This window comes from Ornithorhynchus anatinus, chromosome 1, assembly GCF_004115215.2.
Source record: "Ornithorhynchus anatinus isolate Pmale09 chromosome 1, mOrnAna1.pri.v4, whole genome shotgun sequence".
Classification (NCBI taxonomy): Eukaryota; Metazoa; Chordata; class Mammalia; order Monotremata; family Ornithorhynchidae; genus Ornithorhynchus; species Ornithorhynchus anatinus.
In genome coordinates, this window is record NC_041728.1 from 40,631,064 (window position 1) to 40,653,161 (window position 22,098).

General features: G+C 48.2%; 2 protein-coding genes and 1 non-coding gene across 4 annotated transcripts in view; 2 read left to right on the top strand and 1 right to left on the bottom strand.

Moving 5' to 3' along the window:
* Window positions 1–232: 232 nt before the first annotated feature.
* On the bottom strand, window positions 233–7,961 carry ZDHHC22 (zinc finger DHHC-type palmitoyltransferase 22). Of its 2 annotated transcripts, XM_039911676.1 has the most exons (4): window positions 7,618–7,961; window positions 7,360–7,457; window positions 6,201–6,764; window positions 233–1,015 (listed from the first exon to the last, which is right to left on the bottom strand). In XM_039911676.1, exons 3-4 carry the CDS (start codon window positions 6,748–6,750, stop codon window positions 750–752), a joined length of 816 nt encoding a protein of 271 aa, XP_039767610.1. In that variant the 5' UTR covers window positions 6,751–6,764; window positions 7,360–7,457; window positions 7,618–7,961; the 3' UTR covers window positions 233–749. The 2 variants fall into 2 exon arrangements, with proteins under 2 accessions (XP_039767610.1, XP_001505597.2); XM_001505547.4 differs by lacking the exons at window positions 7,360–7,457; window positions 7,618–7,961 and adding an exon at window positions 7,093–7,317.
* The window catches only part of TMEM63C (transmembrane protein 63C), a 95,235-nt gene continuing 78,740 nt past the window's right edge, over window positions 5,604–22,098 (top strand). Inside the window, exons 1-2 of the mRNA XM_029074694.2 lie at window positions 5,604–5,742; window positions 16,969–17,051. The gene's annotated coding sequence lies outside the window, so the exon portion shown is untranslated. The remainder of the gene's footprint in view (window positions 5,743–16,968; window positions 17,052–22,098) is intronic.
* LOC114817413 lies at window positions 18,763–18,900 on the top strand. The gene has a single exon (XR_003765271.1). It is a non-coding gene; the product is annotated as a small nucleolar RNA SNORA7 (small nucleolar RNA).

A 22,098-nucleotide genomic window follows, 5' to 3' on the forward strand; every position in this document is an offset into this window, starting at 1 on the left:
GAACCAAATTATGGTCACATCAACTGTAACCTATATCAGCATCAGTTGTGTGAGGAAGGCATCGAATACTAATGACTGTGATATTTGTTAAGCGCTTGCTATGTGCCAAGCACTGATCTAAGTGCTGGGGTAGATAGAAGATGATCAGATCCCACATGGGGCTCATGGTCTGGGGAGAAGGGAGATCAGGGATTGAATCCCCATTTTGCAGATGAGGGAACTGAGGCACAGAGTCAGCAGACAAATGGAAGAGCCCAGGATTAGAACCCAGGTCATCTAGCTCCCAAAACTGGGGTCTCTACACTAGGCCACACTACTTCTCATCTGAGGGAAAGGTGGAGAGGGAACGGCAAAAGGAGAGGTGCATGAGGAGAGGGGATGGCAAGCCTGTTTGCACTCTTCCCTAATGACACAGGTGACATTCTGAGGGGGTACGTAAGTACAGGAAAGTGTCTGGATCAGAATGGTTCCCGCCCAACTACGTCGTGAATGTTGATATCTTGATAGCTCTTGCTATTTCTACCTATCTACTTGACTTCAGTCTGGGAGGTTGAGTGTTTCCCTTTCTCAACAACTGGGTGTTCAGGCAGATTATAAGTGGAGGCAGAAGAGTGTGCCTGTGTGTAGGAGGTGTATGTGTGTACGAGAGAGAGAGAGAGGAGAGAGAAAGGGAGGAGAGAAAGAAAGAGAAAGGAGTGAACTAGAAAGAGAGGGAGATAAAGAGAGGAGAGAGAGCCAGTTTGGAGCTGCTATTTGTCTTTCTGCTGGTGGTATTCACTCCCCACGTTGAGCACTGGAATCAGGAGCCCCAGAAGCCACCTCTTCCCGAAGACTTCCTGCAGATTCCTTCTCCAGGGGCGGGCACGCACTATCACCCCCTTCCGCACCTGATGGCGGGTTTGCCCTCGCAGGATCAGCAGGAGCTGATGGCAGCAGAAGCCAGCGCAGGCCAGTCCGATCCCAAACCAGAGGTACAGCATAAGGATGACGAACATCTCAGAACCCAGGACAGCTCCTGGATGCGAGGAGTGAAGGAGGAAGGGGAGAGACACAAGAACATTTTATTCAACCAGGCCACGTACTTCTACATTACCCATTCATGCGCGTTCCTCCAGGAGATTAATGGGAAAGAGAGCGAGAGAGCTATAGTTTGAGGCAAATGCGATGCTGCAGCAGGGGAAGAAAAGAAACGAATTAGCTCCCCTAACTTTGTGGTCACTGTGTCGCTGTGATCCTTGGGGTCCTTGGAAAGTGTGTAGGGGTGGGGTGGGGGGCAAAGAGAGTCTGCTTAAAATGGTAAGCGATCCACCACGCCCCAACAGCCCTCAGCATTTCCACGCAGGCCGGGGTCATTACGGCCGACTCCGAAATGGGAGCCGGGGAAAGCGAGTCTATCAGTTGAGCTGGGGCCCGAGATCGTGGCCCCCAAGGTAGATAGAGGAGGTCTGTTTCAGGGTGGCTGAGAGCCAGCTGCGAGGCACCAGCCGTGTCGGCGGAGATGAGGAGTCTAGGCCATGGCGTTATTTCCCCGAGGAGTTGCGAGCGCTTACTACTAATGTCTGGCCCCTGCTTTTCGAGGAAACCGGCAGCTTAATCGAAAAGACAATGTTATCTCCAGAAAGAAAAACAACCACAGGATTAACCTTAACCACCCTTGTGATCTTAGTCACAAAAAAAAGATGAATGAACAAGTATTGGCATTAACAGGATGAAATCACGAAAAAACCAGCAGAATCAGCTACTTTTGCCAACCCTGATTTCCCCTACCTGAAATCATTGTATTGAAAGAGACGTCAGAAACCACCTGGTCCAGTCCCCTGCCTTCGAGCAGGACTCCACAGGAGAGAGCCAACACCCTTCTTCAATATCTCCAAACTCTCTCAGGCAGGAAGTTGCTCATGGAGCTTATCTGTTAGCTGCATCACATGGCCTTCCATGACCCTTTGAGATGGGCAGGAGGTAATTATTCTGACTAGGAAATGGAGACTATAAGAGTAGTAGTAGTAGTAGTAGAAATAACCTTATTTCTAGAGAACTTACTGAGAACAATGCATTGTTTGCTATTTTCTCTGCCCACAGGACTCTCCCACTCCGCTGGGATCCGTTTGGTTGGGTTTTAGCTGCAGCAGAATATATTCTGGTTCTCGTGAGACTATTTTATGGGCTTAGTTTGACTTCGGTTTCATCAAGGTGCTCCAAGTTGGATACAATCAACTGCTAGGTCCCATTGTAAAGAATGGGAAACAGGAGTTGCGGAAGGGGCAAAGTCCCGGGATCACTTATGTGGTGTAGGAGGGAGTGGAATGCAGCAAAAGCGACTGCGCCAGCCCCTTCACCCGCCATCCCAAAAACATTTCTGTTGAAATCAGTCAGTGGCATTTATTGAGTGCTTCTTGGGAACGGGACACTGTACTGAAGGTTAGGAAGAGTACAGTACAACAGAACCAGTAGGCACGTTCCCTGCCCACAACAAGCTTACAATCAAAACGATTCTAAAATGTTTACTTTTTTTCTAGCTTTTCTAGGGCTCTCATTTTGTTATTATTAATAATAGTAATAATCATAATAATCTTGGTATTTTTTCTAAGTGCTTACTTTGTGCCAGGCACCGAATCAAGCACTGGGGTGGATACCAGCAAACCAAGTTGGACACAGTCCTTGTCCCACGTGGGGCTCGTAGTCTCAATCCCCATTTTACAGATGAGGTAACTGAGTCCCAGAGAAGTGAAGTGACTTGCCCAAGGTCACACTGCAGACACGTGGTGGAGCCGGGATTAGAGCCCATGACCTTCTGACTCCTAGGCCTGTGCTCTATCCACTAGGCCGTGCTGCTTTCTAGTTCCATGAGGTTGTGGTTTCCTGCCTCTTAGCATGTGGCATAGAAGCTGCCTGTTCACCCGACTGGTTCCGGAGTAGGGTAGGGAGCCTTGTGATGGGGGGAAGGGACCAGCGCTGGCTCTGTGTGCTTATTATTCTCCTTATCTCACATATATTCCTTGGTAACAGGGTATTTTTGCCAGGCAGGGAATCAACAAATATAGCTGCTGGGAGAGCTGGACTGCCTTCCATCTGGCATTTAGAGGGTCTCCTTCCATTGGCACTGAGGAGGAAAGGAGCCATTCTAGCTTTGATTTTGAAGGCAATATAATTCCTCTGACCCACGTAATCCCTTGTCAATTCCAGTTCAAGATGGGCCAGCAGATAGGAGGGACAGGAGCACTGTTCCGGAGGAAGAGGTAGAGTTGTCAGCCCTCCCTCCCTGACTCCTTCGGGGCCTAATGCTGGTCCAGAATGCCGAACAAGGAAGCATAGACAGTAGATGGGGGTTCATACAAGACTGTCTGTGGACATCAGAATCATCAGAACAGATAAACGGGTGCACTTGAGCTTTGTTCCCTCAGTCTGCTCTGTCAGACCCTCCAGGGACAGCTGTGTTCTGACAAGCCGAGCTAGGCCAAGCTTGTTTATTATTTAGCATGTGGGGAATTGAGCCATGGGAAGCAGGAGATACTGGGTTTTTTTCATGGTAAGAAGAGTAACTTCTGCTTCCACTGGCTCAATCCCCCACATGGTGAAAACAGATTTCCATGAGTCACTGTGGAAGAGCAAGGCCTAGGAGAAAGAACAGAGGTCTGGGTTCAGGGGGCCTGGATTCAAATCCCTGTTCCACCACTGGGCTGCTGGGCAATCTCGGGCAGGTCACAGCCTCTCTGGATGTTTCCTCATCTGTAAAATGGAGGTGAGATAGATTGTGGGTCCCACATGGGACGACACCTGCGTCTGATATGTTAATCATGTATCTGCCACAGTGATTATCACAGAGTAAGACTTAATAAATGGCATAATCATGATTATTATTATCTTCACCTCTAGTTCAGATTATCCCAGTGACCAGCTGTCTTTTAAGGCTTTCAAGGGTACCAAGAGCCACTGCCTCTGTATCACTTTCTCCATTCCAAAGAGTGAAGTCTAACAGCATCCCAGAGAAAGAACGTGTTCTTCCACCCTTATTTGATGGGTGAAGAGGCAGAGGCTCATAGAGACAAGGCCACTTGTTCACAGTCAGACTTGAATTACAAGGCTCAGCCTGTCACTCTAAAAAGATGAAGGTCTGTCTACCTTGTAAAGACAATGATAAGAACTTCTGTCTTTCACTCACCTCTCATGCTTAATGGCCACTTTGAGTTCAGTCCCATTTCCGCCCCACCAACTCCCCCATTCAGCTACTCTCCCTTCCATTGCCCTAGACCATGTGTGACACAAGACTGTGTCACAAAACCTAGATTGCGCTTCCAAAAAATTATTGCGAGCCAAAGTCTGACTTTCACATTCTTGTATTTTTTTCCTCCTTCCTCCTTCAAAATGAGAGAAGCAAGCCAGTTGGAGAGAATGTTTAGGGGCTTTTCCCTTCCTTTGGAATAAGAGGACAGTGGAAATGAGGTTAAAAGATGGAGAGGAGGAGAGGAGAAATTCAGAGATGAGCGGCTAAGAGAAATGAGAGTGTTGGGGGTGAAAGGAGGAGGTGGGGGAAATCTCTCCCATCAAGAAGGAGAGGGAAGAGATGAGATAATTGGCTTATGCCTCCGATGCAGGAGAGTGAACAGGCCATGTGGAGAGTCCTTAGCCATCTGTAGGAGAAGTTCCACATTTGTTCTCCCCAGTCTGCTCTTTAAGTGCCTGCAACCATCTGAATGCAGCACCACCCTGTTCTTCCACTGATATGCTGGCTCAAGTGGAGGGGTACTTTTTTCCTTTATTTTTTTTTCCCAAACTTAGTAAATTATGACTAGATCTCTGGTTGCCCTCTGGAGTTGTTCCCAGTCTCTTTCTTATCATTAATAGAGCCTTATTTCAGGAACCTCCCTTTGAAAAAGTCATTTTGAATTATTAAACTGCTTCCAAAAGGAAACTGAATTTCAGCTTCACGACTTTCTCCCGTCTCTGCCCTCGCTTTTCCCCCTCCTTCCCATCCCCACACTCCTCCTCCTCACTGTCACTTCACTTAGTTGAGTAGTAGCAGCCCCTTAAGCCTGGGTAAAATGCAATCTCCTGAAGCGACAGGCGAAGGGAATCTCAGGAGGTCTGTGACTTCTAGCTCCCGCACTGCTACCGTCTTCCACGTGACCCTTGATCCAATGGGAAATGGGAGCTCTACATCCGGTGTCCCAGAGAGAAACGATGCCGGGCAAGAAGTCATGTAGCAACACGGAAGACAAACACGATAGCAACCCAAGAACCGAATTGGTCTCGACGACCTTCTCTTCCCTCCCTTTGGCATCCTACACCCCTCCGGAAGAACGGGTTTTTCATTCTTAAGTGGAAATAGTCCCTGGGAGGCCTCCGTTTTCAATGTCTTTTTGCCACCACCATGATATTTTCCCTGAAAACGTCCCTTTCTGGGATGTTCTACATTTACGGGAGCGAGGTTGGAGGCAGCCTGCAGGTGGAGGGGTCTCACCCTTCCTCCCCTCGCCGCCCAGGAGCTGATGGTCAGCAGGGATGAGGGGCTTGGAGAAGAGACTGGTCCCTTCCTCATCTTCCCTCCAAACCTGACTCTAACCACATCCTTTTCCCAACCTCCTTCCAGGAAAGCGAAGCCCAAAAAGAACCCGGAGCCAAAGAGCGGCCGCAGAAGGTGCGAAAGCAGCCCCAGCAGCCTCCTCTGAAGCAAGCTGTTTGACTCAGAGTGATGTACTCTCAGGATCTGGACACTCACCCGTCTGAGGTGAGCACCTTCGTCAGGTGAGTGCTTAGACTTTCCCTCCCTTCCCTTGGCCCATGAATCTTTAAGCCTCGCTCCTGGTCTGTGCACCCGCTCTCTAGCAGGGCAGAGAGGAGGCGGAAAAGTACAGCTTCAACCCAGCTTGGGTTCGAACACCCACCTCTTCCAGCATCTGCCCCCGACTTCCACAGCCACGGGGCTGGAGAGACAGTAGGCCGGAGGAGGGTCGTTGGGTAGAAGAGGATTTCTCTCACTCTGCTGGGATGACCCAGAGCGCCGTTTTGGTCCCCCCAATTACTGACCCGACCCATGCGAGACCAACTTTTTCCATTGGCTGGAATCCTGAGGAAACCAGGTCGCATCTACCCCTCGGGGCCGTGCAGGCGAATCACTTAGAGGAAGGACCCCAGAGCCAGAGAGTGTCACACGAGCCGGTCTTGGGGGTGGAAAGGAGGATCGGTGACACCCGACGACGTACCTGAGAAGAACTGGCTGATGGAGTGAGGCAGGAGCGTGAGGAAGGCCAGAGGGTGGGCGAAGGAGATGGAGAGGACGGTCGAGATGTAGGCCGCGCCGGCCACCGTGGAGTAGAGACAGGCCAGGGAAGTGTAGAGGCAGAACATGATGAAGTTACGCATGTTCCTGCTCCCGATGCAGTTGCCTGTGAAGAAACAATGATGGTCGTGCCTCAGGGTCGCTCGAGAGCAGAGTCTGCAGAAGTGGGCGCCAGGCTTCCTGGCCCCCTCTGCCCTCCCCGCCCCCGGTCCGGCCCCACCGGCCGCCACGTTCCCGCAGGTGCCCGGGTCTTCGGGCGAGGTCCGGATCACCAGGATGTAGTTGCCCAGGGCGTTGGCGGAGAGGAAGAGGAAGAGGCCCCCGTGCAGAAGAGCCGGGGAGAAAAGTGGGGTGGCCGAAGGGTCCTCCAACATGCTGGGCAGGAAGAGGAAGAGCTGCAGGACGAAGGTGACCAGGGAGATGCTCACGAAGTAGGCTGGAGCCACCACGTTGAGCAGCCTGAGGATGAGCATCGTCGATCACATTCCTGCGGAGAGACGGGAGGGAGAGGGGAGGAGGAGGAGGGGCCGGCCGTCACCGCCTTCGCAGATCGCCCGCAGAGGAGACCCGTCGCCCCCCTCCCGGCTCCGAGTGCGCACCTCCCCCTGCCCTGGGCGCTCTGCGGACTCCCTCCGGAACGGCTGGGGGACGGACCCCGGACCCAGGGCACCGGGCTCCCCGAGGCTGCAGATCCGCAGGACGGACCGGGTGGGGGCCGGAGGAAGGGAGGAAGGACCGGCCGGCAAAACGCTGAGGAGCCGCGCAAAACCGCGCAATGCCGCGCAGAGCCGCGCTAAGCCGCGCAGAGCCTTTACCTTTCCAATCACCCCTCCACTTCGGACCTCAGCCACTCCCCTCCGGCGGTCATGCCTCCCGGCCTGGAGAAACCGACCCAAGCCGCCACCCCCTGCCCTCCTCCAGTCTCCCAAAAGTGGGGCTCCGGGCCGAGGGAGTTGGGGGTGGACGCGGGGTCCGGGCGTGTAGGCGGACACGATCCGGACAAGGGCGCGCACGCACCGCGGCTACTCGCTTTGATCAATTTGCAAAAAAAAAGAAATAGAAATCGATGCACAGACACTCACAGTCACACTCGCACCCGCGGGCTAGAGCACCTGGATCGACAGGTCTCCCCCAGCTCCATCCCATCCCCCTCCGGCACGTGATCACATCTGGTCCTTTCCTTGCAAAAAAAGCATTTTCGCGCCGGATCTTATCAAAGACAATCAATAATAATAATAATAGCATCTTCCCCCCCACACACACACACATACACACACTCCGCACCACCCCCAATCTTCCGCACGACGCGATTAACCCGTCCGAAGCCACGGACCGCTCACCTGTACTAGTTAAGGATATTTTTTCTCTATTTTCCCCCGGGGGTCTGGAAGAGTGAAAGGGAAGGAGGGCCCGGGCTTCTTGGAGAAGTTTTTTTTGGGGAGGGGGCGGCCTCGCCCGGTGCTCGGGCAAAAAGTTCTGGGGGTCGGGAGGGTGGGATAGAGTCGGGGCCGAGGAGCCGGAGCCTGCTGACCGTCCCTCCCTTCTGCTCGCAGGCCGGAGCGCTCGCCGGATCACCTTCAAGTCCCCTTGGTCGGTGCCCGCCGGGGTGGGCGAAGGCGCGGGCGCTGCGGAGGGGACCGTGAGCCCGTTGTTGGGCAGGGATGGCCTCCATCTGTTACCGACTTGTCCATTCCAAGCGCTCAGTGCAGCGCTCCGCACAGAGTAAGCGCTCGGAGCCGTCGATACGATTGAATGATTGAGCGCGCAGCCCCCTCCTCTCTCCTCCGCTGTCCGTTCAGCACCTCCGCCCGGCCGGTCCCGGCGGGGTCGGGCCCGCAGTCCCACCGGTCCAAGACCCCCCTGCCCACCCCCTCCCGGGGACCGGACCGGCCAGCGCTCGGTCGGAAGGACTAATCCTCGACCGGCGCAAGGGCTCTGGGGAGGACTGCCAAGTTGTGGGGGGCCGAAGCCCGGGGGGCTTCGGGGGGCTTCGGCGGCGGGGGGCGGGAGTGGAAGGGGATCGCCCGTGCCCTTTCCAGAACCAGCGATGGTCAGCCTTGTTAGAAGAGGCTCCGGATGCCAGTTTGAGCACTCTGCACAGGGCTTGGCAGAGAGTGAGGACGGCACAGGCCCCACGATTTTAATCATTAAATGTGATCCTTATTATTTCGACGGCAAGGCTACGGAAGTGAACACACAGGGGCCGGCGTCGAAGAAAGGGAGTCGTGGAGGGGAGTGCAGTCGATCGAACCAGCCACGAAATGTACTGAACGCTCACTTAGGTCCGGAGCCCTGGACTGGCGCTTAGTACGGTGCTCTGCACACAGTAAGTGCTAAACAATCGTCATCCTGATAATCATGGCATTCATGAAGCGCTTTCTATCTGCCAGACACTGTACTAAGCGCTGGAGGGGGGATACAAAGCAGATCGGGTAGGACACAGTCCCTGTCCCACGTGGGGCTCCCAGTCTCCATCCCTATTTTACAGGTGAGGGAACTGAGGCCCAGAGAAGTGAAGCCAGTTGCCCAAGGCCACACAGCGGACAAGTGGCGGAGCCCAGATTGCAACTCATGACCTTCTTTCTGTCTCCCAGGCCTATCCGCTAAGGTAAATACGATCGACTAAACGCTCAGGAGCGTTCAACGCAACAGAGCGAGTATAGATGATGCCGGTCCCCGGGGAGCTTAGCCATGATGGCACCTGGGTAAGCTGGAGTCTGCTAGGTTTTCTCTCTGAGGTTGCTCGTCTCCCTCCCAGCCCCGATCTCCCGGGTCCCAGCCCCGATCTCCCGGGTCCCAGCCCCGATCTCCCGGGTCCCAGCCCCGATCGGTCACTGCTCACCCCCGTCCCCCGTAGCCTTGCCGTCAAAATAGTAATGATGATGTTTCATGATAACAATCGTGGTGTTTGTGCCGTGCTTACTCTATGCCAAGCACTGTGCAAAGTGCTAACAATGGCATCTGGAGCCTTTTCTATCAAGGCTTACAATCACTGGCTCTGGATGGGGCATTTGTAATCCCATTTCCCTCTTTCAGAATGGAGATAATAGTGTAAACCTTGTCCTCTAGCTACCTCATCGAGAAGCAGTGTGGTCTAGTGGACAGAGCCTCTGACACTCTGGGAGTCAGGGGCCTGGGCTCTAATCCCAGCTCTGCTGCTGTGTGACCTTGGGCAAGTCGCTTAACTTCTCTATGCTTCAGATACCTCATCTGTAAATTGGGGATTAAGACCGTGAGTCAGTCAAGCGTATTTATTGAGCGCTTACTGTGTATAGAGCACTGTATTATGTGCTTGGGAGGATACGATATAGCAATATAACCCTAGGTGGGGCAGGGACTGTGTCCAACCTGTTTAACCTGTATCTATCCCAGCACTTAATATCCTGGCACACAGCAAGTACTCCACCAATACCATTAAAAAAAAAGAGAGAGGAAAGAAATTGGGATAGATACAAGATAAGCAGCTCTGACCAAGTCCCAGTCCCTCACGGAGCTCACAGTCTAAGGGGAAATCAGTCTCTCTGCAAGGCTCAGATTCAGTACTGGGGTGGCAGCCCCACATACTGAACCCTCCGGATAAAGTGTGCCCAAAACCTGAACCAGCAGGCAAAAATGAGGCACCTTCCCAGTGCCCAGCGTATGACCAGCCGGACCTGGGCTGAGATCAGAAATGGAGGCCCCAGCCAGGAAACCCCAGGGAAAAGCCTCTCGGCATGTTCTGCAGTTGGTGGCATGAGCCATCCTGTAGGGTTTCCTCTTCCCCTCTCCTCCCCTTCGTGTGCTCAGCTTTCCCCTCCCCTAACCTCTCCTCTTTCCCCCTTTTGTTCAGCCATACTAATATGAGGAATTGACACTAATGAGAGGGAGATGGCAATAAATCTGCGTGGGATAGAGGTAAATTTGGATTTGAAGACAAGGGAGGGTGGAAGAGCGCTTTGGCAAGGTTCTGAGGATGTTTGTGCAGCATTTGCCTACACTTGGCTGGACTTTCGCCAGCCCTATTACTCTCTTCTTAGTGAGGACAAAAAATTAGCTCTCTGTTTCCTTGGCTGGTTGATTAAAACAAGAGCAATCCCTTAAAATGCGGACCATATGGCTATCAGCTCAGCTTCTATTTTGGAATCATCAGACAGTGTTTTTTCCATACTTTAACAGCTTACATCAAAATACAAAAAGTACCCGGGATCCTTTTCATGTGCTGAAAGGGTCTTAGATGGGAGGAAATGAAAAACATGAAAGGCAGCATTCATCCTTCATATATGAGCAGGATGACAAGCTACAGGTCTTAATGAAAGACATAACAAGAGAATTGAATGGCTTTTCCCTTTGGAGAGCAAGGTAGAACCATGTCTGGACCCTCGGTAAAATGCTCTTTCAGGACTGATGTTCTTGATTTCAATCTTATCGAAAGCAATGGCTTTGTATTGTTAGGGGTAAGTTTTCATCCTTTAAATGCATTAGCAGCTATTCAACTCTTCTTATTTCGTTTTGCATATGGGTGAAGTGGGAAAGGTGAGTGTTTATGAGTGTGTGTGTGTACGTGTGTCTAGAGAGAGTGTGTCTCAGAGAGGATTATACATCAGTGGGAAGGTTCGTAAGTGAGTGCAGAAAGAAGGAGTGTGCTAGGACTGACTTCTTGAAAAATCGAAATGAATAAAAGCAGTAGCTAATAAAAGAAAAAAAAGTTCCTAAAACACATTACCATATCCAATCAAGAGTTAGTGAATCGTGCAAAGAGGAACACAGCCAATGCAGTGTCCCTCAAGCTTGGTGTTTATAATAATAACAATGGTGATGGCATGTGTTAAGCGCTTACTATGTGCCAAGCACTGTTCTAAGCGCGGGAGGGGGTTGTTGTTTATCGACCGGTAGAACTTGGTCTCTTAAAGTGAGCTGTCCCCACCCCCTCCTCATCCATATTTGAGGCCGTCTTCATCCATCCGATAAAGAATCCCTTGACTTTGAAATCCTGAGAAAACTGGTGGAGGACTAAAGTATTTTCCATCTCTGGATCTGTCTGTCCTCCCGGTACTGGGCTGAGGTAGATGGGGGTTTGCACTATTCTCTCCATTTTGAAAGAGTGAAATGGGATTACAAATGCCAGTCCCAGCACCAGTGATGTAAGCATTGGTAGGAAAGGCTCCAGAAGACAGGGTCTCTAACCTAAGAGAGCTGCTGAATGTGGCAAGAGGGCAGCCAACCCAATCAAGTCATACTGGCTTGAGCCCTCTTGTCTGGGCCCCAGAACAAGGCAGGATCACTGAGGCTGGCTTGTGCTCAACAGAACTGAGCAGACTTCCCAGCATCCTGCACTCTCCAGCCTTACTTCTCCCAGGCAGCTTCAAATACCTTTTAGAGATGCCATTAAATTATACCCCCCCATCCATTTCCTTTGTCATTTTACATTCTTTCAGGCAAGATATGGATATGCCTTCAGGCTGCCTCCAGGGAAAGAGGGTGGGGGGTGGGAACAAAGAAAGACACCTCCTGCCTACAGAACATATTTCCCAAATGTGTGGCATAACACCTGCTATTTGGTAGTGTCATTTGAGTAAAATGAATGCCTTTTAAAGTCCAAATCAATCCTTTTGCTTCCAATTGCTGTACATAAATAGAGAAGCACCATGCAGCCAGTGGCTTTTCTCTAGTTTCTGAAACCCACACACATATATAGGTCAATCTGATCCAGAATTTCCAAGCCCATTGGTTGGGTGAAAGTCCCAAGATATGAAAAGCATTTTTTAGCCTCAAGAGCTACTAGGAGAATTTTTTTTTCCTCTGTTTCTCCTGTTCCTATTTTAGAATGTAAATCTGTAGTGAAACCACTCTAGGAGTCAAAGCTCTCCGTTAAGGGACAATTAGAATTTCCCTATTAATATTGTCACTGCCATCATTATCCATTATCAGATAATGTTTACCTCTAGATCTCTAGGCTGAAAGCTCATTGTGGGCAAGGAACACATCTACCAACTCTCTTGTATTGTACTCCCTCAAGCACTTAGTATAGTTCTCTGCACACAGTAAGTGCTCAATAAATATGATTGATTGATTGGTTAAATGGCCTCAAAGCACTAGGCACTAATTGAGTTGAATGAATGAAGTTGTTCCAGAATTCAGGAAACTTAAGTGCTAAAAAGACAATATTTAAAACAAAATTAAAGGAAATACCGGAAAGACTAAGAATCCAAAGAAAATTCAAAGAAAACTAATAATGGCATTTTGAATTTCTGAAGTGACTCTTTCTGAGGAGGAAAAAATGCACTCTCCATACACGCACACTCACACACACAGACACATCTCTCCTCTGTATTCCAAGATGATGTTACTGAGACTGAAATCCTATCCATGCTTATTTTGGCTAGAAAGGCCAGTGCCTGACTGATACACTCTCCTGAATTGCTTGCATTTAAAGATAGATCCTTTCTGTACTCAATTCAACATTAAAGCTCATCAGACTCAGTGCTCTGATTAGCTGGTTTTGAGTGTTATGAAGAAGGTAATGTTTGGGGTAACTTTTCCATTCCTTTCCCCGTTTGGAATAAGAAATGTATTCCCATATAGGGCTGTTCAGACACCTGGGTGTCACCAAAAATTGCTGCTGCTTCATCAGTGATTGAGTGACCAAAACTCTGAACGACAAGCTTGCATAGAACTTTTGTTTTGGGTATTAGTAATTGTATTTATTAGCACTTACTGCATGATAATAAGTAGAGAAGCAGCATGGCATAGTGGATTGAGCACAGGCCTGGGAGTCAGAAGGACTTGGATTCTAATCCTGGCTCTGCCACTTGTCTGCTGTGTGACCTTGGACAAGTCACTTCACTTCCCTGTGTCTCAGTTACCTCATCTGTAAAATCCAGAATGAGACTGTGAGCCTCATGTGGGATAGGGACTGCATCCAACCTGATTTGCTTGTAACCTCCCCAATGCTCAGTACAGTGCCTAGGACACAAGAAGCGCTTAGACAAATACCACAATTATTAAGCAGGGTGGCCTAGTGCAGAGATGATGGGTCTGAAGGACTAGGGTTCTAATCCCGGCTCTGCCACTTGTCTGCTGGGTGACCTTGGGCATATCACTTAACTTATCTGTGCCTCAGTTACTTCAGCCTTAAAATGAGGATTAATGCTGTGAGTCCCATGTGGGACCTGGACTGTGTCCTACCTGATTAGCTTGTCTCTATCCCAGTGTTTAGTACAGTGCTTGGCACATTATAAGCTCTTAACAAAGACCATAAAAAACCACTAAGCACACTGGGAGAGAGTACACAAGTGGGAATTAACCAATGACCCTGTGGGGCTCAATCTAAAAATTTAAGTAGAGGGAAGGGACCAAGGAAACTCTAACAGTAGGACATGTGCTTGGCTTGTTTTTCCAGTAGTGGTGATGGTTTGGTCTGTCTTCCATGCTCTGATCCTCTGTGTCCAGAAGCAGGCATAACAGGTTGGCTTACGGGAGTCGGGATGCGGTCAGTGGCAGTGAGACCAAACATCTACCCCTGCCTACCGTCTGGAGCAGCAGACACTACTAGACCCTTGTGTGTTCTTCAAACTGTTATTTCAGGGTGGCACTCACATCACCAAGCAAACTGTTGGGGTTTTTTGATTGTTTGTTTTTCGTTCACTACTTACCAAAGAGATGCAGTAATATTGAGTACTTGGTGGACTTATTGGTCCATAGATAAATTGGAAAATGGAAGTTTTAGAAGATAATGGGAGACGGAGAAGAATAACTGTGGTATTTTTTAAGGGCCTTCTATGTGCTAAGCACCGGAGCCGGTACAATACAAATCAAATCAGATACAGTCAATCAATCAATCAGTGGTATTTATGGAACCCTTACTGTGTGCAGAGCACTGTATTTAACACTTGGGAAAGTAATAATAATAATAATGGTATTTGTTAAGTGCTTACTATGTGCCAAGTACCGTTCTAAGCACTGGGGGTAGATACAAGCAAATCGGGTTGGACAGAGTCCCTGTCCCACATGGGGCTCACAGTCCTAATCCCCATTTTACAGATGAGGTAACTGAGGCACAGAGCAGACACACGGCAGAGACGGGATAAGATTCCACATCTTCTGATTCCCAGGCCCGTGCTCTTTCCACTAGACTATTGTTTTTCCTTACAATGCAATAGTGGTGGTAGACATGATCCCTGCCCACAAGAGCATATAGATTAGATGGGGAGGCAGATATTAACATAAATTACAGAAAGACAAAATGGCAGAACGTAAGGATGTGTAGACTCTAAGCGCTCACTGTGTGCCAGGAATTGTCTACCAGTTCTGTTGCATTGTACTCTCCCAAGAGCCTAGTACAGTGCTCTGCATACCGAAAGCACGCAAAAACACAACTGATTGATATGCACCTAAGTGTTGTGGGGCTGAGGGTGGGGTGAGTATCTTGTGCTTAAGGGCTAGAGATTCTACTGTGCATGGGAAGCAGAAGGGAAGGTGGGTAGGAGAAATGGGGACTTAGTGAAGACCTCTTGGATGAGATGTGATTATAGGAGGGTTTTGAAGGTGGGGAGAGTGGTGGTCTATCAGATATGAAGAGGGAGGGAGCTCCAGGCAGGAGGGAGAACATTGGCAAAGGGGTTGGCAGCAAGATAGATGAGATCAAGGTAGAGAGAGTAGTTTAACAATAGAGAAGCGGTGTGAGCGTATTGGGTTGTGGCAAGAAATCGGTGAGGTAAGATAGGAGGGGGCAAGCTGAATGAGTGCCTTAAGCTGATGGTGTGGAGTTTCTGTTTGATCGACCACCTCCACATCAAAGTCAGTGGCACAGTCCCTGTCCCATATGGGGCTCACAGTCTAAGGGGAGAGAGAATGCAAGTATTTTAATCCCCATTTTACAGATGAGGAAACTGAGGACCAGAGTAAAGTGAATGGCTCAAGGTCACCCAACAGTTAAGTGGTGGAGATGGGATTAGAACCCAGGTCTCCTGACTCCTGGACAAGTATTCTGTCTGCCAAGCCTCGCTGCTTCTCTAGGGGAATGGCGGGGTAAATAGATTTTTAAAATATGGATATTTAAGGATCTTTGCACACTAGTGTGCATGTAGAATCCTCACATTCTTCCTTTAAAATTCACATTTCAGCTTCAGCTCTTCTTCTATTCCCAGACAGGAGAGGATCAGGGGTGGGAGAAGTGGGGGGAAGGGAGGAGACAGACAAAAGACTGAGGTAGTACTTACTTATAGATGCACAAATGAAGCTCTAAAAAGACCTATCTGACTGGGATGGTGTAGGTGCAGATCTGTAGGAGGCAGAAGGAGGACTTATTGATCTTTGGAAATCTTTTCACCTGTGCAATCCAAGGATTATTATATCACTGAGTCTCACAGTGTCCCCACAGGAGAGGGAGGGGCCAAAGGTTATAATTATTATTGAATTGAAATGGAAATTGAGGCTCTAAAGCAGGGGGAAATGATACAACCAGACTAGCCAGAGAATCGGAGACTAAGTTTGCATAAGAGTCTTGGTTTTTCTGACTCTGAATCACACCCAGGTCAACGCAGCAAAAATCAGGACAATTTTTAACCGGCAGACAGGATAGTTACCCAGGAAACATCTCAGAGGCCCTTGAGGAGAGAAATAAAGGAAAAAAGACAAAAGAAAATATCCATCCCTCTGAGATGTCAGTCTCCCAGATTCGCTGAGCCTGACAGTGATGCTGTTACCTCCTCTAAGTCTGATGGATTTCCAAGGCTCTTCCACGTCAAACGGCCCAAAGATAAAGCTTCCCGGTTGCACATCATCACTCCCTCCCCTACCTTCAGCCTGTTTTACTCCTCTACCTAGACCTGGACCCTCGAACTGACTCTGCCTGTAGTGGGCAAAGAATACAAGTGCACTTTGCTGTATGTTACTCCTCTGCCCGCCTATTGCCTCACTGCCCCCATTCCCCAGCAGGATCAGGTTTGGCAGGGGTGAGAGAATTGTGGGTCGCTGCACAAACCACTAGTCATATAACCAATTCTTCTGTGTAAGGTTCTCGGCTCCCAAGTCTCAGGACCAAGATTCGTCAATCGTTTCTGGAGGGGTTGTCCATCATCAACTCCACCTGATCCATATTTCCTTCGCCATTTTCCCCCTGACTTATTCTCTTCTCTTTTTGACGGCATCACTTTTTTTTTTCCCAGGGTACTTCTTAAAGGCTGACTTTGCATCAGGCATCCTATTAAATGCTGGGGTAGATGAACGCTGTGAAGCAGCGTGGCTTAGTGGAAAGAGCACGGACTTGGGAGTCAGAGATCGTGGGTTCTAATCCTGACTTGTCACTTTGCCAGCTGTGTGACTTTGAACAAGTCACTTAACTTCTCTGTGCCTCAGTGACCTCATCTGTAAAATGGGGAGTAAAATTGTGAGCTCCATATGGGACAACCTGATTACCTTATATCCACCCCAGTGCTTAGAACAGTGCTTGGCACATAGTAAGCACTTAACAAATACCATCATTATTATTATTATTATTACAATGATCTAGAGGATGTAGGCAGTGTTATTTGTTTGTGTCAGCCTCCAGGAAACTATCATCAACCAATCAGTGGTATTTACTGAGCACTCACTGTGTGCAGAGCACTGTACTAAGCACTTGGGAGAGTGCAACAGATTTGGTAGAATATTTCCTGCCCATAAAGTGCTTACAGTTTAGAGGGTCTCAAACGATCTAATTTTTCATGTTATAGAGAATGAAGGTTACGTGCTGAAAATCATCATCTCCCTAATCAAGTCAAGTATGAATCAGTAGGATCATCTGGGAATATAAACTGTAAGTAATAATAATTATCATGTCATTTATTAAATTCTGCTGATGTTCTAAACTCTTGGGCACATACAGATTTATCAAATCAGACACAATCCCTTTTCTGCAGGGCTTGCAATCTATCTCATTCCCATTTTACAAATGAGGAAATTATAATAGTAATAGTAACATTTATGGCATTTTTTAAGCACTTACCTTGTGCAGAGCAATGGAGTAGATATAAGATAATCAAGTCAGACACAGTCCCTGAGGTGCATGGGGCTCACAGTCCAAGCAGGAGGGAGAACAGGCATTGAATCATCATTTTCCAGATGAGGAAACTGAGGCCTAGAGAAACAAGTGACTTGCCCAAGGTCACAAAGCAGGTCAGTGGTGGAACTGGGATTAGAATCCATTTGTCCTCTCTCCTGGTCCTATAATCTTTCCTCTAGGCCACACCAAGAGAGGTTAAAGTGACTTGCCCAAAGTACACAACAGCCCAATGGCAGAACTGGACTCACAGGCCTCTGTTCTTTCCTCTAAGTCATGATCTCTAGACATGTATTTAAATTTAAATTATAGAAGCATTATCATTTGGATGCGGGAAACCAGACTATCATTATGAATCTTGATGGAAATCTTCCTGCTTCGCACAGTGCACACCTCTACCAATCAGCAAAGGCTTCCAGATGGTTGTTAGCAAACCCTTGCAAGGAGGTGTTTGGATGAGCACAGAGTTGTAGTGAGATTAATCTATGCTCTTCCTGCCAAGGTGAAAAGAGAGAGAGAAAAACAGATTAATAACACAATTCCTGGCCTGAACATTGCTGTCCCATAGATCTCAACAATGCTCACCCAAACCTTGGTGTATGTTTACGTCATGGTTAGTGTCATGTGAAAAATCCATCAATCAAACAATCAGTTGTTCTTATTGAGTGCTTACTCTGTGCGGTGCACTGTATTAAGCACTTGGGAGAATACGGTACAACAGAGTTGGTAGACGTATCTTTAAATGTTATTTGTTAATCACTTACTATGCACCAGGAACTGTATTAAGTGCTGAGGTAGATACAAGGTAATCAGTTTCGACAGATGGTGTTTAAAGTGCTGTTCATTCATTCATTCATTCATTCATTCATTCAACAGTATTTATTAACCACCTACCATGTGCCGAGTATTGAACTGTGTTTGGGGAAAAGACTTTGTCACCCAAGGAAGATAATTCAGACACAGTCCCAGCCCACTGTGGGCTGACGGGCTATCAATGAAGGTGGCTGGAAGATTTCTGACAGAACGTGGAGTCAATTCCATGTTTCAGGTAACAGTAGCAGGTGGCTTGGGAAGACTTGTGGAAATCAGTTGGCTTCCCTGGCTTTAGGACCCCACAGAGGTTCCAGCTCACGACAAAGCTGGCCCAGCAGAGATTCACCCAGGAGAGTGTCATTCCTGAAGAGGCATTTTCAGTCTTTTTTTAGTCCCTCCAGAAGTGAGGGCCCTTTGCTCATCCCTTTCTTTTTTCCCTTTCCTTTTTTTGGGGATGGTGCAGAATTTCCAAAACCTTCTGATCATATGGTAATGGAGCCTTCTCTAGATGTTCAGGGTCTCAGGGTGACAACAACTTGAAAGGACTATTTTGCAGCAAAAGTGGGACATGGGAAACCATTTCCACAAATTAGATCAAGCACCTTTCAGACGCATGTCACCGAGGTCTTATTTTAAATGCTTCTAGGCAATCAGACCTTTCTCAGGATCACACCTGGAGAGTTTCCAGTACTTTACCAGTCTTGGCTACAGGAGGGAGAGTCATGCAGAGGCCTTCCCATTCCATTCCTAGCTTGGGCAGTTGCTAGCAAGTGGAAGGCAATCTGCTACAAGTCAAAACTCCCCTGCGCTGGGCAGGAGAGGCACTGGAGAGAGTCGAGGGCGGAGACTCAAGTTTACTTCATGGAAGAAGGCAGTGGTAAACCATTTCCATATTTTTGCCAAGAAAACTCTCTGGTTACACTACCAGAGTGATTGCAGATGGAGGTGGGGTGATCTGGGAGAGATGTGTCCATGAAGTTGCTATGGTCGGAAACGACTGGACAGCATAAGACAAGACAAGGCATTCAGAACACCAAAGGTTTGTTTTCAACAGGACAGGTGTTCTGAAGGCTTTATGGTCCAGAGGATTTTCTACACAGACTAGGGGAAGGGGAGTGATTCATTCAATCGTATTTCATTCAGTTGAACTTATTGAGCGCTTACTGTGTGCAGAGCACTGTACAAAGCATTTGAGAGATGAGAAAATACTGAGCAAATCTGCTCCACTGGGATCATTTAGACTCCCAAACTGTTGTTTTTACCAGTGGCAGGAAGGCAGTGGGTCTCAGTGAGGCTTTAGGATTCAACTCCCCTTACTACTCCGAAGGGGCGATTCAGACTGAGATTGCATCACTTCTAAGTCAGCCACAGAACAATGGGAGCTCGTGTCCGTCCTCTCTCCCCATACCCCACTGCGAGCCAGTCCCCAGGGTTTTCACTTCCTCAGTAACGAAATCCGTGACCCTCAGTCAATCGATGGAATTTTATAGAGTGCATACTATGTGCAAAGTGCCTTACTAAATGCTTGGGAGAAACCACTAGAGTAAGCAAACCCAGCCTTGTCCTCAAGGAGCTTATAGTGTAGCAGGGGAGACAGACAATCAAACAAATGTTAGATAGCATGAAGGAATATACTCAAGTGTTGTGGGTATCTAAATGCTTAGGGTATACGGATTCAAGTGCACAGATGATGCAGTGGGGAGGGAAAATGGGTCGGGGAGGTGAGACATTAGAGGATGTCCTAGAGGATGTCCTCATTGGCTCCCAACCCAACTCAGGAGCTTTTGGTTCTGGTTTGGATTCCATGGACACCATCAAGAGTAGCATAAACCATCCAGAGCGCCATATAGCAATACTTCAGATCTTTATTAAAGAGCATATGCAGGTATAGAGCAATATGGACAGACATAGGATAATGTAAATGGACGTAGAGAGAAATTTCCCAACCAGTGTCCATTCTGCCATGGAGGACCACTGTCTCATGTCATGCTGAATGCTCGTTGGACACTGACTGCAGTCCTTGTTCAGGGGAGAGGACCACCAATTGAAGGGGGTCACTGCCTTTACAGAAGGTCTTGGGTTCTAATCCTGGCTCCGCCACTTGTCTGCTGTGTGACCCAGGGCAAGTCACTTTACTTCTCTGTGCCTCAGTTATCTTATCTGTAAAAAGGAAATGAGACTGTGAGCCCCACACAGGACAGGGACTATGTCCACCTTGACTTGCTTGTGTCCACCCTAGTGTTTAGTACAGTGCCTGGCACATAGTAAGAGCTTAACAAATGCCAGCAGTATTATTATCATTATTATTATTATTATTATTGTTCATTAAAGAGGAATGTTTGTCCTGCATTGTGGAAAAGAGTGATCTCAAAGCTACACTTGCAGCACCCAGATGGTGGCATGTTTGCTTATGTCCCTTTGTGTTTCTGACACATCTCTTATCTGCCCCCTGCCTTGTATACGTGTCGAGACTCGGGCCTCTAAAAATACCTCTTCAGATGCAATGATCTTCCAGGTGGGTCCTCTTCAGAGGAGATGTAATTTTAGGAGGGTTTTGAAGATGGCGAAAATGATGGTCTTTCAGATGTGAAGTGGGAAGGAGTTCCAAGCAGGAGAGAGAGAGTGAGCAAGTGGTCGATAATGCTAGAGATGAGATCAAGGCACTGTAAGTAGGTTGGTGCCGGAGGAGTGAAGCATGGGGGCTGGCTTGTAGAGGGAGAGGAGTGAGGAAAGGTAAGGGGATAGCTGATTGAGAGTCTTAAAGTCAATGGTGAGGAGTTTTTGCTTGATGCAGCGTCTGATGGGTAACCATGGGGATTTGGGGAAGAGTGGGGACATGTGTGCGGAACAATTTTTCGGAAAATGAACCGGGCAGCAGAGCAAAGTATGGATTGGAGGAATATGGATTGGGCTGGAGGCAGGGAGGACAGCAAGAAGGCTGATGTAATAGTCAATTAATCAATCAGTGCTATTTATTGAGTGTTTACTGAGTGCAGAGCACTGTACTAAGTGGTTGGGAAAGTACAACAGATGATGAATTCAATCCCTGCCCATAAGTAGGTTACAGTCTACGGGGGGTGGGGAACAGACATTAAAATAAATGAATTAATTAGGGATAGGGGAAAGAGTATAATAATAGTAGTCGAGGTAGGAGTCATTCATTCATTCAGTCATATTTATTAAGCATGTACAGTATAACCAGGATTCAGACCCAGGTCCACTGATTCCCAGTTCTGAGTTCTTTCCACCAGACAACACTGCTTCTCTTTACCGTGGCCCATTTATAGGATAAACTTGCTTCCTTCTGGATATTTATTTTCCATGTAGTTGACTGCCTATTTCCCTCCCGTTGGGAATAAGTGACCAGAGCCTAGGATTCATTTGGTTGGTGGTCTGTCTGCGGGTCCCAGGTTCCAGGTCACTTGCCTTTTCAGGGAGACTGATTGACACTAAAATGGAGTGCTTAGTACAGTTCTCAAGTGCTCACTACAGTGGACTGCACATAGTAAGCACTCAAAAGAATTTTTTATGGTATTTGTTAAGTGCTTGCTCTGTGTCAAACACTATTCTAAGCTCTGAGGTAGGTACCAGTTAATTGGGTCAGACACAGCCCTTGCCCCACAATCTAAATAGGAGGGAGAATAAGTATTGAATCCCCACTTTACAGTTAAGGAAACCGAGGCACAAAGAGCTAAAGTGACTTGCCCAAGGTCCCACAGAGAGCAACTGGTTGCTATTGTTTTAGTGAGATGTTCTTCCCCTTGATTCTATTTATTGCCATTGTTCTTGTCTGTCTGTCTCCCTGGATTAGACTGTAAGCCCATCAAAGGGCAGGGACTGTCTCTATCTGTTACCGATTTGTACATTCCAAGCGCTTAGTACAGTGCTCTGCACATAGTAACCGCTCAATAAATACTATTGAATGAATGAATGAAGGTATTCTGACTCCCAGGCCCATGCTCTTTCCACCGTGCCACCCTGCTTCTCAATA